Genomic DNA, 16,599 nt, shown 5'->3' with positions numbered 1-16,599 from the left:
TTTTGGTATGAGTGCGTGTATATGCATATATGTACTCTGAATGTCTGTATCAATCTGTGCCTGTTGCCAAGAAGAGGGGCAAGGACCTAGTCAAGCTGCTGTTTTGCAGCTTTTTGTTCTTGCCCTAGTGTTCTTTTTCTGCTGTAAAAAAGAATGCTGAAATAAAATGAAATGAAATGAAACCAATTTGAAAAATGTTTGCGGTAGAACGCTCCCTAGAGGGCGTGTAAAAAGTTTTGCACTAGGCCATTCCCTCGCACACCAATAGCCCATCCCCCAAAGAGAGGCGATTTTACTACTCGAAGACAACATGCACCGCGTGCCTCCTTCCTATGCTCAATTGGACATGCATAAGCTTATATGGCTGAGATAAATATAGAGAGAGCAGCCGATAGCTCATTGGAAGATCGTAGTGTTGGCCTCACCCCACGTCTAGTGTGTACCTCCGACAGCGTGACTTTAGCTCGAGCTACATGGACACTCAAATGGCAACAAAAGCGTGCAGCCAGTGGACCTTTCCCGGAGGTTTTTTTTTTCTATTTCTTTATTCCACTTTCCCAAATTAAACCACCTGTGTTACAATGCGGTGAATAGACAGCGTGAGAACTCTTGTAACGTGATACTGGCTGCAGGATCTCAAGAAAAAAAAACTGCGTCAGCCGTTTCTTCACGACAGCATTCGCGTGTGGCGCCTGCAAGCGTCCAAAATGCCGCTCACGTACCAGTCTCTTCACCGATCGAGTTAGCCGGTCGGTTCACTTTCCGTGCCCAGGGGCAACCGCTGTGGGCACAGCACAAAACGCCAGTGTCACAAGTTGGCTCATGATGTCGCATTTCTACGTGCAACAAAAATTAGTACAGCGGAGTCGAGAGCTTAAGGGTCCGTATAGTGACCGAGACTTTACAAAAGAAGTAGACAAAATAGAAAATGGATTGTGCTATAGCAGTATGAATAGCGGAGAGAGAAACATTTAACGGAATGTACATTTTTAATTGAGTGCTACGAAGGTAGCTCGCTGTCCAGCAATTCGAAATTAGTCGGAAAAATTAGCTTTAGAACAAGAAATTAATTAAGAGAAACGCGATGGGCAACGATGCAGGCATATATCTATTTGGGGCGTATAATTGGAGTTGCTTTTGACCGTAAATCTCATTTGACCCTAATTCTCAGTTTTACGCCGAATTTCCTATTCACTGCAATGCACTGCAATGGCCAGCGGTGTTGCTATATTTCCCAACGGTGCGCATATATCTGATGACCAAGAGAGACGGGTGAACCTCACTGCCTCTCCGACATTGATGAATTTTTATTGGGCCCAATTCACAAAATTTTTCTTTCGTAAGTGTTATTTGCCGTTGTCGAGCCACCTTCATTACTGATATATCAAGCCTCAGAATTTGCAGAAATTTTCTCACTAACAATTTTAGCGAGTCCTGGTTTCCGAAGAACGTCTTCACATCATGTCTTTAGGAAAATGAAATGTCCCAGGCTTCTGCTCCAGCTGTATTTATCAAAACCGTGTCTTTATACGCTCTCCCAACTTATGCTCTGTGCTTATTTTCTCCCAAAGGTGAAAACAGGGCGCACAAGCAAATCCTGATATTCTGCAAGAAGCAAGAGCAGCAAGTGACAGAAATTAAAGATAGCAACGGACGGCGTAGAGAATCTTTTGAGACACAGGCGAGCCGTTTCCGCAGAGCGTATACAAATGCCTATTTGCCCTGCGCTGGAGTTTCCGAGGGCGGTTTCTGGGCTGCTGAGGTTTTGCGTGCAGATCTGGAGCCGCCTGCGCGGCCGTCGAGGTTGGCTGACCAGCTCGTGTGTTTCGACCGGTCCGTTCCCCAAGTCGGAGGCGCCTGGCCCTGTTTATACATCGCGCCCGGTGGGCAAACAAAGCTTACTGGGCCATCTGGTCAGGCGTGTTTATTCCTTCACCTTGGCGGCTCAATTTTCACTTAGCTACCAGTTTCCCTGACGCGTGGAACATTAGGAAACTACACTTTGGTTGCAGGCAGAATTCCGCTATAAGAAGGCTTTGCTTTTGTTCGCCGCATTTTGCGACGTTCTCTTTTCGGCCTGAGGGAAACCGCGCCCGCGCTGGCGGTCGGGGGCCAAGAGTCTTCGAAACTCTTGCTCTGGTTATATATACCAGTGCGCATTTCTGTATGTCTTTACCGTCACTTTGCCGCTGTCTTGCACTTAGACAGAATTTCAAGGCGAGCTGTGGGCGCCGTGTTGACACTGACATATCCAATGTCGTGCCTGAGGCAGTGCTGTCGCAATCCGCTTCTCATGCCGGCTCTTGCTTTTTCGCCTGCGTGTACCTCGTAGTTGCCGCTTGTTTTTCTTGCCAATAAAATATGTCATGCCTTTACCAAGCTCCCGGTAAATTTGCGCAATTGCAGTTGCTTATGTTGCAATAAAGTCATTGCCCGCAGATGTCTGCGCACTGCGAAGTAGAGCAGATTTTTGTAGTGTTGGTTGGCGATGGCTATTCCAGGTTAAAGCAACAATCATCCCCATGCAGGACTCCTATGTTATTGCGAAAGTTTTGGGGTTTTCCTCTTGCTCGAAGTTAGAGCCACTCACTACGAAATATAATATCAAAGTACACATCTAAAAAAAAGCCTCGCTGAGCTAGCATGTATTGCACCCTGAGAAGCAATGATGCAAACCTATGGTGACGTTCAGGTGTCCATAGGTCCAGCACGTTCAACTTCTGAGCTCAACGTTTTCCGCCATAATGAGAGAATGAAGATGGAGCGTTCGAGTTTTGGTGTCCAATTCTTTCAAACAATAATAATAAATCAGTGATTATATACTTTACGGACATGCACAGGGGTAAATAAAACGTACCTGAACCAACAATGAATGAGTTTCTCGAAAATTATATAAACGATGAAAACGTGAATGGCCGCCAACGCATGCACTGTGTTAGCCTCAAACTCGAGCTTCTCACATACTTCGGCAAGAGTCCATGAATTTCTCACGACTTCAAAGCTGTCCTCTGACACCTACTGCGATAGATATTATAACAGTGTTTTATTATTTAAGTCATCACTTTATCATCTCACTCAGCTTTGAATGGTGGCGAAACTGCACTATATCTAGCGTTTTGTGCGACCAAAACGATGATCATTCGTGCGCGCCACATCCTGTGCGCAAGTACAGCAGAGGGCGGGAATGAAATGTGAAACTGCCCATAAAAAGAGAACGAAGATGTTTCTCAATGACTTGAGTGATATTTTGCACATATCGACAAAATCTAGAATTTAACCAAATTTGTTTTTGAAGCTTAAATAAATGTTTTGTTCCTTAAACAAAAAATAATCAAAAGCAAGGCAATCCTAGTTGCCTGTATAGGCCCGACCTTCTTAGACGTTTCACTGGTCTAGGGTGAGCGAGACGGTTTGTACGCAGTTACCTATGACGAAATTGGCGACCGGTGTCGTAATTAATGGTCAACTGCACAAAAATAGAGAAGTGGGCGGGTGAGAAAATGTTTGCGATGTTATAACGCTGAAAGGGACGAGGACGAGGAATGCAAAAGGTGACTTGTCGGAAGTCAGACAGACAAGGAGCCTGTTGCACGAAAATTCAAATCGATCCTCCCCTTCTGCATGTGTTGTGACGGGGTTCTGGCTCTACTTGAATCGATGAGTGGGGCTCGGACGGATCAGTTGCTGGCTGCTTTTGCAAGGCCTGCAGCTAGCAACAACCCTTTTTCTTCGGAAAGACGATACAGGCGTGTGCTCACGTCCACTTTAGCGGTTTAGGATGGCGATGGAGATAATGCAGTGTTGGGGCACGCGATGGTAGAACTGGTGAGTGTTTAGGCATGATGGTGCTTCTGCATTGTGGGAGTCACTAAATAAACCAAATGTCTGCGGTGTCCTTCGTAAGCAGCGAAGATGCCGTTATCCCGAACTTCCATAATACAACACTGCTTGCTTCCTTTTCTTTTTCAGGTACTATGCCATCTGTTATCCCATGAAGCGACAGATTAGCCTGCGCACGTGCCGCGTCGTCATCGGCGTCATCTGGGCATTCAGCCTGACCATTACGTTGCCGTGGACCTTCTTCTTCCGGCTCATGCCCATGCTGAGCGAGAGCGAGACCACGCTGCAGGTGTGCCGCGAGGACTGGCCCACCGAGGGAATGGGCGTGCTGTACTTCATCGTCGCCAACCTGGTGCTCTGCTACCTGCTGCCGCTCTGCGTCATCACGCTGTGCTACGTGTTCATCTGGCTCAAGGTGTGGCGGCGCCGTCCCCCGGGCGAGGCGCACGACTTCGGCGTCGAGAACATCATACAGCGCTCGAAAATCAAGGTGGCCAAGATGCTGCTCGTCGTGGTCGTGGTGTTCGCCATCTCGTGGCTACCCTTGTACGCCATCTTCGCGCGGCTCAAGATGGGCGAGCCGCTAGCCGACGGCAGCCTCGAGCAGTCGCTGATCGAGGTGGCCGCGCCGGTGGCTCAGTGGCTAGGCGCCTCCAACAGCTGCATAAACCCAATCCTGTACGCCTTCTTCAACAGCAAGTTCCGCATGGGCTTCAAGGCCATCCTTTTCCGGCGCAAATGCTGCTGCTGCTGCTGGTGCTGCGACGGCGCCAATGGTGGCCGTCATCGCTCGGCGGCCAGCGTTGTGCGCCACGAGCTGTCCTGCAACCGGCCTTCGAGTGTGAGGACTTCCCAGGCCGTGGCACGCAGGAAGGATTCGGGCCTCTCGCATGTGTTCTGACTCTCGATGCAGAGAAATGCCGCAAAGATGTAGCTGCCAGGTCAAGCACAAAATATTTGTGTTTGCGTCGTAGTATGATATGTACACACACAACGACACACACACAAATTCAGTTCATTGAACTTCCATCTTTGCACAGCAGCTGCGTCTCACTGAATTGTTTAGGAAGGTTTTGTGACACCAGCTTCTTGCTGCTTACAGCGTCTTATTCGGCGGCGTTGTTGTGCCAAGGAAGGGGAAGAGTAAGACGCCGTTTGAAAAGGTATCGGTGCCTCCTGTCGTCGTGTAGTCACACGCGAATATTTGCCAAAATGTATCATAGCGAATATACCACCGATTTTTTTTCAACAGATTTAAAAACATGAACATGCCAGTTATTTTTTCACCTTCTCATCTGGATTTTAGAATATGCGAAAATCGCATTCACGGCAATGTCTGGTAGCTGATTCAAGAGATTCACTGATTACCTTTTCACTTCTTTATTTTAGGGCACATATTGCTAACGCGAAATTGAAGCCTAATAGTATTGCAGTAATTTCTCCTTAAACGGACTGTCTACTGTTATTCATGGACGTTGTGTTCTATAGCGCAATAGAAAGCCTATGATCGGAAGCGTTTAAACTTGCAGTGGTTTCTCTGGAAAGCTTGTAGAAAGTGTAAAACCAGAATTTTTCAATCTGCGTAGTCTCTTATTGAAACCGTGTACAGACGCCGACAACACTGACTACTAGAATGGATGGCAATCTCACAGGCCATGCATCAATGCACCTCTGAGTTCACCGTAACCCAGTTCGTTTGCGTAAGGCGGCGTTACTTTTCAACGCGCGCTGGCTGGAAAGAAGAAATAAATTACTCTCTCACTCAAAGTAAAGCTAGCAGAAGCGCATGAAATACAATTCATACAATATATCGTATAGAAAGGAAATGACTTTTCCTGCGCGGCTTTTTGGTTACGTGGCAATACACCTATTGGTTGCGTTGTTTCACCCTCCACATGTCATTCTTACTCCGCTTTCAGAGGCAAGTTAGAAATATAATTACTTGTTTATGGGATGCAAACATGCTCATTTTTGTCAGTATGAGACACAATGTTCTCATTCTCACCACAATCGAAAGACATCTTCCAATTGGTAGGCAGTCCCTTTAACAAAAATTCCAAAACTAGGAACACATTCAAAATATCTGTCCGTAAAACCCGCTAAAATGATTTGCCATTTTAGTTAGGATTGTTTCGAAGTGCTAGGGGAAGGCTTTTGGAAATCTTTTGCGCGTATGTCTTAGTAACTTTTATTCGCTAATATATGGAAACTGCTGCTACCTTTAAAATTTCTGTTTAGCAGACGTGACTTCACTACTGTGTGGCTTCAGTTTCGCAATTTAAACTAGAACTTTTTAATTAGCCATGTTGCAATTATATGATCGTGATTTTTGTGCATTGCAAGTCGCGCGAAAATTGTGGATCTCTTCATGTGATCTCCTGAATAACCCCAATTGAACTATATGTTCCTTACCATTTTTCAAAAACCTGTCCGAACTAAAAAAAACATAAGAAAACCCACCCTATATAGCAAGAAAACTTACGTGTTTGCTTATGACCATGAAAAAAATTTTATAGAAAAATTTGCTTGGCATGAGCAGTTTTGGATTTTCTAACCGGTAATCTGCACTACGAGAACGTGAACTATCAAAGAAATTGTTCTGCATTTCATCGCTTAGCCTTCAGGAGACAAAAGTTATAATCAATAGAGAACTCATACGCTTTATTATTTTAACAGTTTAGAGAGAGAGAGAGAAAGTGATAGCTAAAAAAGGAAAGGCAGGAAGGTCAACCAGATGAGCGTCTGGTTTGCTACCCTACACTGGGGGAAGAGAAAGGGGAAACTAAAAGAGAAAAGCGGGATAGTCAGCCATGGATATTGTTTTTAAGAAAGAGACCTGTAACGCTTACGTTAAAGTTGAAGCTGCTCATAAAAGTGTTTTGGTATGAAGCCATGTTTCAATAGCCAAATTCAACACCTGCTCGCAAATCTGCACGAATAAAATATTGAAAGTAGCAGGTACAATCAGTGAATGTTTTTGAACCTTTAGCATTGCAAGCGGAGTTAATTTCTTCTTGCACATCTTTTGGAAGTAGGAATTTGGAAGCAAGTGTCGCTACAAAAAAAAAAAAAGGAGCTAGCGTTGCAAAGAGGCCTGTACAGTCCAACATTACGGTCGCACTAGAACTAGAAAATATACTAATTCCCTGACATGGGCGACTTTAGTGTTACATTGATGCTCACTCAGGCAAAGCACAGTGTCATATAGAAATGATAGCAACAACTATAGGGGATACAAGACAAGATGCACTTGATGTTATAATTGGGATTTAGAAAAAAAGGTGATTATTGTCGATTCTTTGTCATAATAAAACAGCTAAAACGGCCCTCACGAAAGCCGCTTGGACAGTAGCGCCATGGCGCCTTGTCATTTTTCTGATTCGTGCTACTAGACGCCGGAAAATAAGCAACCACATGTCGAACGCGATAGACGCAGCCGATAAAAGTGAGTGCTGGAAGCGCGATACGGTCCTTTTTTTCGACTTAGACAAACTCAGATGGAATAATCCTTGCGCTGAATTTCCAAACTGTTCGTTTGTCGTTCCTTTTTGTTTGCCCATGCAACTGCTGTTTGGAGTATAGGGACGTTGAGGGAGCTGGGCAAAGTGGAGTTTGTTAGCCGACCACACTCTCCATCCAGTGCTCTCAACTGCGAATGTCACAAAATGCTCTTGTCGCAGGAATGACACTAATGCGCAGTAATGCTCCAATTGACTTTAAATTCTACTATGTAACAGCGGCATAGGAAACATTATTTTCCTAATGGCCAGTGACCAAGATGTCGCGCATTTGGTGGATGTGTCGTGGTGCTGAATGGTGAGAAAAGAAGGGGGGCCACAAACAAGCAATGTTGTATCTTCCCCGAAAAGGCCGGCGAAAGCTAAACATAAAGAAGGTGGTTGGGATGGCTAAACAGTAACAGTACCAACACCGAATAATAGAGGTAGGAGCAGAGCTCGTGCTCGGGGCTCCTCTCGTCACCATTACGGCTCATCGTTTAGCAGCGAACAGTTTCACAGGGCGTAGCTGCAGACGAAAATGGGCACCACAGTGAACTTGCCAGAAGTAACAATAACGTTGTAACAACGCCAAAAAGAAGTAACGAGCGTGGCACGTTCCTAGTCTATTGGTAACTTCTGCTTTGTTCGGGAGGACCATTTCTGTATGACTGCTCCAGCGTTACTCTCCGGCTACCTGCTGGCATGACGTGAGCTGCAGGTGAACACAACTCCTTTATCTGTGGTCTACTGGTAAGATATTGTGTCTGATGTTCCTGTCCGTCGTAGTAGCCTTGATGGAACTAGTGTGATGAAAAGAGAGACTAGCAAGGCTTGTTAGCATCACGTTTCGGCTATGCGAAACCAGTGAATTTCACACGGAATTCTTCCAGATTTCGTAGAATGACGAAGACTATCGTCCATATTTTTTTGAGGTCCCTATATAGCATGAGCCACAGGTAAACAAAGTTCATGTGACAGGCTAGAGCTTTGACAGCGCTATTTCATTATCCTTCTTATTCTCTTCTTTTTTTGCCGCTCACTTTAATCCAGTTAACTCCCTTCGAACGTTCTGCATTAGCCTTTCTTCCAGGTGTAATTAGAAAACAGAGCTGATGCCACAATGATTGGTATTTGCTGGCAGTAAAAACTCGTAGTGAATTTCCTTCTGACATCCTCCTTTTTCCATGTCAGGGTGCTTCCTGCTTTCTTTAATCGCGTGCGAAACCAACATGCGCCTGACAAGTACAAGCATTAGCTCTACAGGTATACTATAGATTTCTTGCGCAAAGACATGGCAGCAATGAATAAATGTATCTGTTGCCCAGCATTTGCAAAGCAGTTCTCGTCAGTCGGCACAATTTTCTCTGTGTTAGTAGTAAGCTCAATCGCAGGCAGTTGGCGCAAGCTTTGCGAACACTTGCAGAAGTACGTGTGCGACAGCTTCCAATCGGGAGTATTCAAATGACGTCACGTACACCATTTGGTAGGCCTATTCATTCATTCATTTGGTAGGCCTTCCACTGTGCTGCTGGAGACAAGCGAATTTAGATAACACGCAGACTTTCCCCGTGCTTGCTGTGCTACAATATGTCGACCTTGATGACGTCAGTTCATACCCCGTATAGAGGCAGCTATCTGCGAATTCGTCCCAAGACGTGGTTAGTGGTGCCTATATTTGCTTTAACGTTTTTTTTTTCTTTCCTGACAACTTCAGGAAATACTAATAGAGCAGACCAAATGTTCTTCAAAATAAGTCTTAATGCTTGAGTAATAATCTTTAAGAATAAGTCGAAAAGGACAACAAAAGAGAAAATAGTTTTCATTTCAACCTGATTAATACATTTAATGAAACCCGCTTTTTTTATTGTGGACCTTTCCTATATACCTGTATATGGCAGAGTTATCACCAATGGGATGGAGGTTCTCCTAAATTGCCTTCGGTCTTATCATGCCATTACGACCACAGGTACGACGTTACGCCCACTTGTAGGCTCAGCATGCCTTGATTAAGCTATCGTTGACAGAACCGATCTTTAATTATCATTAAGAAGATAGTTCATAGGCTACTCGTAAACAGTTCCAGAGTACTACAAACAGTAGAAGCCGGAGAAAAGCAAATACTTTCAGGAAAAAAAAATGCATCCTTATACAAATAAGGACATCCTGTTTCTAGCTAAAACATTTATGCGATCACCTTTTCATGAAGGAGAACCGAACGAATTATGAATTAAGCAGAAGAGAAGCAATTATTTAACGACAAATTAAAAAAAACAAATTCGCCAAAGATTACGATGCTCGATTACGAGCGCAGCTGTTTAGGTGTCTTGAATTTGCGATATATTATGGCAAAGAATTTGATTCTAAAGAACAAGGTGCTCTCGGCGGCGGCGCTGAGCCTCTGCTCGGGCAACTCGTTTAGCAGTAGTGGCAGACGAAGTATTTCAACCGGTTGCGTCGCTCATTGTTCAGAAAGAAAGCGGGAACGCAGAAACGCGTCGCTCGCGCGGAGCGCATTCTCTAGCGGCTGCTGCGCCGCAAGGCGAAGTAGCGCATGCGCAGTGCGTCCGAAGCCCACGCCAGTGCTTTTGCTTCCGCGCTGGCCGCCTGTCTAGTTATTCCAGCACTCCGCTTTCCTCCTCCCCCTTTTCGCCATACCCTCCTGCGCTTTCCGCTTCCTGGTTGCGTTGCACCCTCCTCTCTGATTTCCTCTTCGCTTCTTTCGTCCTCCCGCTGTACTCCGCGTTCGCTTTCATTTTTCGCTGTGCTCGTTCGCTTAATTACGCCGACGCTCGCCGCAGGAACGAGCGCCTAAGAGCTGCGCTGAAAATAAATATACACAGAAAGCAATCGCGAAGGTGCGGACTGCTCGCTGGAAGGAAATGTCTAGTGTAACTCCGCAGTCTATTCATGTAATAACGCACTAATATAAAGGCAGGACAGTCGTAGTATTTGTTTCAGTATCTCACAGATGCACTAGTAAAAACGCGTCGCAAGAACGAATTGAATAAATAAATTACCAACAAAGAAACATCTCCAATATTTCGCACATTGAAAAATACTTACGAATGCGTTAAAGGCGGTGTTTTTCAAACTAACAGCCAGCAGACAGAAGTCGCAGCAAATATAAAGCTCGACATTAAGAGCTCTAAATTTTACCAGGCGTCAAATTTGCAGACTATATAAATTAGTTGCTGCTTGAAAACGTTTGTCTAAGAAGGATGGGAACTTTGACGACGACGTCATATGTATGCGTCGTATGTGTGTTGCATCAAACTCATCGCAGCTCTTGTTCGAGCTCAGACACGCACACACACAAAAAGAAAGAAAACGACGTAGATGAGAACGAAGACAGACACAACATTACCTTTGGGCAGGATGGTGTCCTCAGTCATGATTAAAGTTTCTGATGGCATGCATGAAAAAATAAAGCACTACATCACACTCAAAAAGTTATGTATATCTAGTGATGACCAGCAAATGAAGGCCAGCAGGACAATGAAGGAACCTTCATTAAGCTCCAGCGAAATAATTTAAGTGAATGTATATTAACTTGCATATAGGCAAAGTTTGGCAGCATTGTCGGCGCGGGCGACAAAATTATATTTGTTAATTCGGCTCGCCCTCGGTGCATATACTGTCTGCGCATGCGTGCGCCCGCGTGCCACCATTTTTTATGCGACAGAACTGCAGCGTTACAAGTCTGGGAGTTTGAGGCACTGTGGTACTGCAGATTGCTTCAAAATATTCTTGCCCAACATATTTAACACAAAAAGCTCGTTGATATTTTCTAATTAGAGCTGCCCATAAATCGACTGATAGGAATCTGTGTAGGTAGAAAGGCTCCTTTTATTTCTTCGGTGAAGAGATGTGCACGTCGAGACATACCACAGGGCGAAATTGTTGTGCAGCACCATAGCGTTACGGCTGTTGGCCTGTTCATTTAGATATCCGTTCTTTTCGTTATGAAATCGAGTTGGAAGGCATACGCTATATATACATATTTTTTCTCAACTTCTTATGCTCACTCACACTTGTGGTTTCGACAGCATTAGGGCAAAACGCTGCGACACTAAAATTTGTGTTTCATGTGTTTCATTTGTCCACTATCGTGGACAAATGAAACCTGTACGAAACAGTTCAATCATACGCAGAAGAAAAAAAAAATTGCTGATGGTTGCATATAATAAAGGATGTGTGTTCCCCTATCAAAGGAACTGAAGGACACGTTAATGATATGATTAACTTTACGAGCACTTCAAGCATGATCTTCTGCTTTCACTGTTGCAAATTGAACTTTTTTATTCCGGTTCCATTTCACCAGAAAGGTGCAAGAAACGTGCAAGGCAGGGAAGAATTTCAGTATCCGTTACACGTGTGATGAAGTGTCCCAAAGAACGTCAGGGAAACGGAACAAAGAAAGAAGATGGCAAAGTTCGGGAGTCAACTTGGAGGAGGATGTGTTCGAAGACCGGACCGGGCATCGCATTTACATGATACTTTTGGTCAGCTGCGAAAAGCTGGGAAAATGAACTTTTTACAGATGAGAATTAATTGCAGGCCTAGGACAAATCTACTTAATGGTTTGGTCATATAAATGTACATGCTTCTCCGCGGAAACACTGTTTTCTGTACATGGTGCGATTTCTGCTTGACAGCAGACGTTTCTATTGTATTTATGCTTATCGTCCTTATATCGTACTGTTTCTTGATGTAAGTGGCTTCCCCTCCCCGTCAGCAGAGAGTAAGAGCATTCCTGTAAAAAAGAGTAATTTAATATGTACCATCTCCTTCACATGAAACAATCAATCCCTTTCAGTCAAGAAATGTGCAATGTATGACAAGCTGTTATATATTATTGCGTGTCAACGGTAAAAGTATATACGTGTAAGTGTACGTGTGTAAAGACAGAGAAGGACTGGGCTCGTCTGGTGGTGTTCAATGACTGCGAACAGCTTTTCCACGCAGAGGGCAGCTAGCGTGCTCTCTTGTGCTATTTCAGAATAGCCAAAAGATACATGCCTCAGTTTGAATATTAGATCGTGCAAATTACTTATGTTACACGCGTGACCAGTGCACGCCCCAGTCATTTCTAAAATTCCCAATTTCGGCATATCCTGGCTTTCCCCATAACCTTTACGCTGCTCAGAAAACTTTGGTAAGCTCTAACCGTTAACTGAAGTCTGAATTTTAGAACGTAATATACTGAACATTTTACTGTGCTGTACATAACTGCAGCAAGGCTTGCACAAGCTTACACATTTTTTCTCCTCATTCATATCAAGCACATGTATATTTGAACACTACAGCGGTCTTTCCTCAGAATCCACTTGCGGCATTACTAACCTTTGTCACGGGTTTTTACACTTCTGTAGAAGCCCTAATGAACTGGTTGGACGAGAGGGTCAGGGAAGCCTGACTGCCTACTGAAACTGTTTCGCTAGCTCAATCCGTATGGCGCGCACTTTGTGTTGGCTTGAAGTGCAAATAAAGATTAGCTTCCTCCAAGCAGAGCTAGCATGTTTTCAACTTGCCCTACATACAACTTCTAGAACGAAGTTTGATGTATCTTTAAAAAATAAAATGGGAACAAGCAGTAGCCAAACCCACAAGTTCAAGCCAACAGATTGACGCGGAACCTTTTCATAACTGATGCGTATATTTATTTTGTCATCAACGTCACTGTAGACGCGGCGTGTTTTGTGCCGCAAGCACTCAATTTGCATTCCTTGCGGTAAACTGATCACAGGAACATATATGCCCTGCCACGATAGTGGCTAATTCTATTCCTTTCCATTCATAGGGAAAGATAGCGTGATGTGTACTTTGTTTATGTTTCTCTTCATGGGTGTATGTGAACAGCACAGCTGTGTGATTTTCTCTGCCAGATTTCATCATCCAAACTTGCAGTGGAATGTCCTGTTGTCTTTTACACTGCGGTAACGTCTGTTGTTTCACTCTGTACATATTACATGCGTTTGTTGTGAACCTAAATATTGTTTTCCGGTAAAAGGAAACGAAACAGAAAATTAAGCGCTTTGATGCTCCTATATCACTTGATGGCATTTCACAGTAAAGGAAATTGGAAGCTGTTGTACGACTCAGACTTTGTCATCTTCGACAGCTTGACTTGCTGTCACTAGTTAAACACACATGCTACCCTTCAATTAGGAAAAATGGTGGCGCTATGAAGCTTTTGGGAAAAACAAACGATCCCCCAGGAGGGGGGATACGCTGTGGAAACGGAGTTAGTTATTTACCCTGTGGTGACGGTCTCCTATTAATATCAAACTGCATACCCCTAGCCTTCCCTGTCGTCTTCCTTACCCGCTGCGGTAGCTTAGCGGCTGTGATGTTACGCTGCTAAGCACGAGGTCGTGAGATCAAATCCCGGCCGTGGCAGCCCCATTTCGGGGGGGGGGGGGGCGAAATGCAAAAACGCCGATGTCTCGTGCATTGTGGGCACGTTAAAGATCCCTTTGTAGTCACAATTATTCCGGAGTCCGAGTTACAGCGTGCCTCAAAATCAAATCCTGGTTTTGGCCTGTAAAACCGCAGAATTCATTTCGTCGTTATCCTTCAGACTGTAGCCTTGCGAGAAGTTGCCGCGCATCTGCCTGCTGTCTGTGCAAGGCAGTTTCTCTGGCTACAACTGAGGTAAGATATGACATTTTATTTATAATTTTTTAGGGCACCGCACTTCTCTGCGGCACTGACGGATCCTGACAGGTGAGCTAAGTCTGTCGGCAAGATTAGAAACGAGGGACAAATAGAAAACGGACGCCAGTAATACCCAGCGAGTTTGAGAAGTGAGTCTCCTCAGGAGGGGTCCACGTTGGTTGGCCGCAGCTGTTCTGCGAGCTGGAAAGCGCGACCGGTGGAAAGCCCTCCAAGCACTCATGCGGCAATGGGAAAGAAACTGGCGTGTTCTGTTCAAGCTGAAGCAGCCGAACACACGGTGGCCGCATCCAGCCTGGCTTGGGTGTATTGCAACTGTTTCCAGGGTGCCGTTGAGCAGCTTTATCAAGTTTGCCCGATTTCCGCTTGGTGAAGCATGCATTACAGAAACCGCTCCCCACAAATCTCCCCTTTCCTGTGCGCCCTCTAAATGCGGCTTAAATAAAACACAGAGCTATGAACGAGTCCTGTGAGGACTCGAGATTGAACTGTTTTGACAACACTGTGTAGTTTGAGTGCACAACATAGTGTGTGCGTGGCTTAAACGCTGATATAGTCTGTGGTTTCCCCGGAAAGCAGCTGCTGCACCTAATCAAGCTCCGACATGCAATGCACCTAACGGACTTGTCTCTAAAATTCTGAAGAGATCTATGGTTGCGTTTTTAGCAGTATCGTCCAGAGTGGCATACGCTAGCCAGCTGTTGCGTTTGCCGCATCGGCTGTCAGGTAGCCCTTGTTTAAATATATACTCAAATCCAACTGAAACATGTTGGTGAGTTGAGCAGTACATGCTTTTGACCAGAACTGTGGCGCAATTTTCAAAATACGGAAGATATTGCGCCTGTCCGTATCGCTTCTATTGCCTGTGTCTCCATTGCTGAGGCATAATTCCGGTAAACAAACGAAAGCAAATTTCTCCTTGATAGCTATGTGTGCAAATTGTTTACCCAGAAAAATCGCGAAAAAATTTGACAGCCGCAACTGCTGTTCAGCGTTACATAATGCGAAGCATTGTTGCAACCATCTTTTCTGGACCCGTATCACCTAGTTCCCCAAGCGAGCTCCGAGTGAAGCTAGGGCGTTTTCAGTGCAACGAGCTGATTTCTCCCAAATAATTAAATGTACAGGTAAATTATTGAAAAACGCAGATGACAGAAAAGATCTAGACGACAACCCTACGATACAAATGTCATGATTATGCTGTGGAAAGCTACAATTTTGTTCCCAGAGCGTTCAAAGATTCAGCAATTGAAGCCTTTCATCATCATCATCATCATCATCATCATCATCATCATCAGGGGCGGCAGCATCCTATTCTTGTGTCCACTGCAGGACGTAGGCTTCTCCCTGCGATCTCCAGTTACCTCTGCCCTGCGCCAACTGATTCCAACTCGCGCCCGCAAATTGCTTAATTTCATCACCTCCTCCCCTGGTTTTCTGCCGTTCTCGACTGCGCTTGCCTTCTCTTGGTACGCATTCAGTACCTCTGATGGTGCACCGGTTATCCATTCTACGCATTACATGGCTTGCCCTGCTCCATTTCTTTTCTCTTAATGTGAATTAGAACATGGAAATGACGAAATTTTGTTCTCCATTATCTAGAGAAAAACGGTCGCTGTGATAAAACTACGACGGCTATCGTAACAACCGGTTCATTGTGCCTAGTTCAACGACTGAGCTTTCGATTGATGCCCATCTCTGCTCTCCAGATATGGCGTAATACTGTTCCCAAAAAGTTTTAGAAACACAGTTGTCCAAATTCACCTGGAATCTTGGTAAACCCAAGTGTATCATTTCTGAAACGTCGGAAGCAGTGACCGAGTAGTTTAATCGCAGGGACCTGTCACCCCACGTCATTCTCGCAGCGGTTCAATACCGTGCTCGGTGATATATCTTTTAAAGCCACATAGGACTTATTTCCACACTCTCCCACCAGAACTCATAAATAGAAAACTCAAGCTTTGGTTTTAGTTTCGCTATTTCAGCGTGGTTCTGCAAGTATTATATAGGGTTTTTCTGCTGCACCAAAGTCTTAAAATTCGTCTGTGGCAGGTAGCACAATTCTAACTGAATTACTCGATAAGGCAGGCCTTACTTCCGCGACTATTCAAATCCGTAATTTACTGATTAATTTTAAAGCATATATAACAATTTACGAATTGTGGCTAGTGAGCTTGCAAGGTATATCGACTTGGAACAAATTCTAAGGAGTGTACTGATTTGGAGATATGCTCTAACTTGCCGTAAGAATGCACCGTTGTTCCATTTACTTTTTTAGCAAAACAATGTTTTATGTGTGGAAGCACAAAAATAACTGGAACATCGTGTATTTTCTCACACACTTCAAAAATGTATACCTCGAAACGGGTGCCATCGTGAGAATTCGTTCCGAGTGGATACGACTTGCGAATTCCCCAACTACAATTCGGAAATTTCAATGTGTGCCATAAAGTAGAGAGAGAGAGATAAATGATAAATGAAAGGCAGGGAGCTTAACCAGGACTGAACCCGGTTGGCTACCCTACACTGGGGGAGGGGAAAAGGGGAGGAAAAGATTAAGAGAAGAAGCCGACGTGGTAACAGT

The 16,599-nt window shown here is 44.6% G+C and overlaps 1 protein-coding gene across 1 annotated transcript in view; it reads left to right on the top strand.

Moving 5' to 3' along the window:
• The window catches only part of LOC135906723 (neuropeptide SIFamide receptor-like), a 111,118-nt gene extending 104,828 nt beyond the window's left edge, over positions 1 to 6,290 (top strand). The window contains exon 3 of the mRNA XM_065438309.1: positions 3,970 to 6,290. Coding sequence (XP_065294381.1) covers positions 3,970 to 4,741 — 772 coding nt within the window. The 3' untranslated portion in view covers positions 4,742 to 6,290. The remainder of the gene's footprint in view (positions 1 to 3,969) is intronic.
• The last annotated feature ends 10,309 nt before the right edge of the window (positions 6,291 to 16,599 follow it).

Source organism: Dermacentor albipictus, chromosome 1 (genome assembly GCF_038994185.2).
Source record: "Dermacentor albipictus isolate Rhodes 1998 colony chromosome 1, USDA_Dalb.pri_finalv2, whole genome shotgun sequence".
NCBI lineage: Eukaryota > Metazoa > Arthropoda > Arachnida > Ixodida > Ixodidae > Dermacentor > Dermacentor albipictus.
Note: the sequence above shows the minus strand (reverse complement) of the source record. Positions and strands in the feature narration are given on the sequence as shown.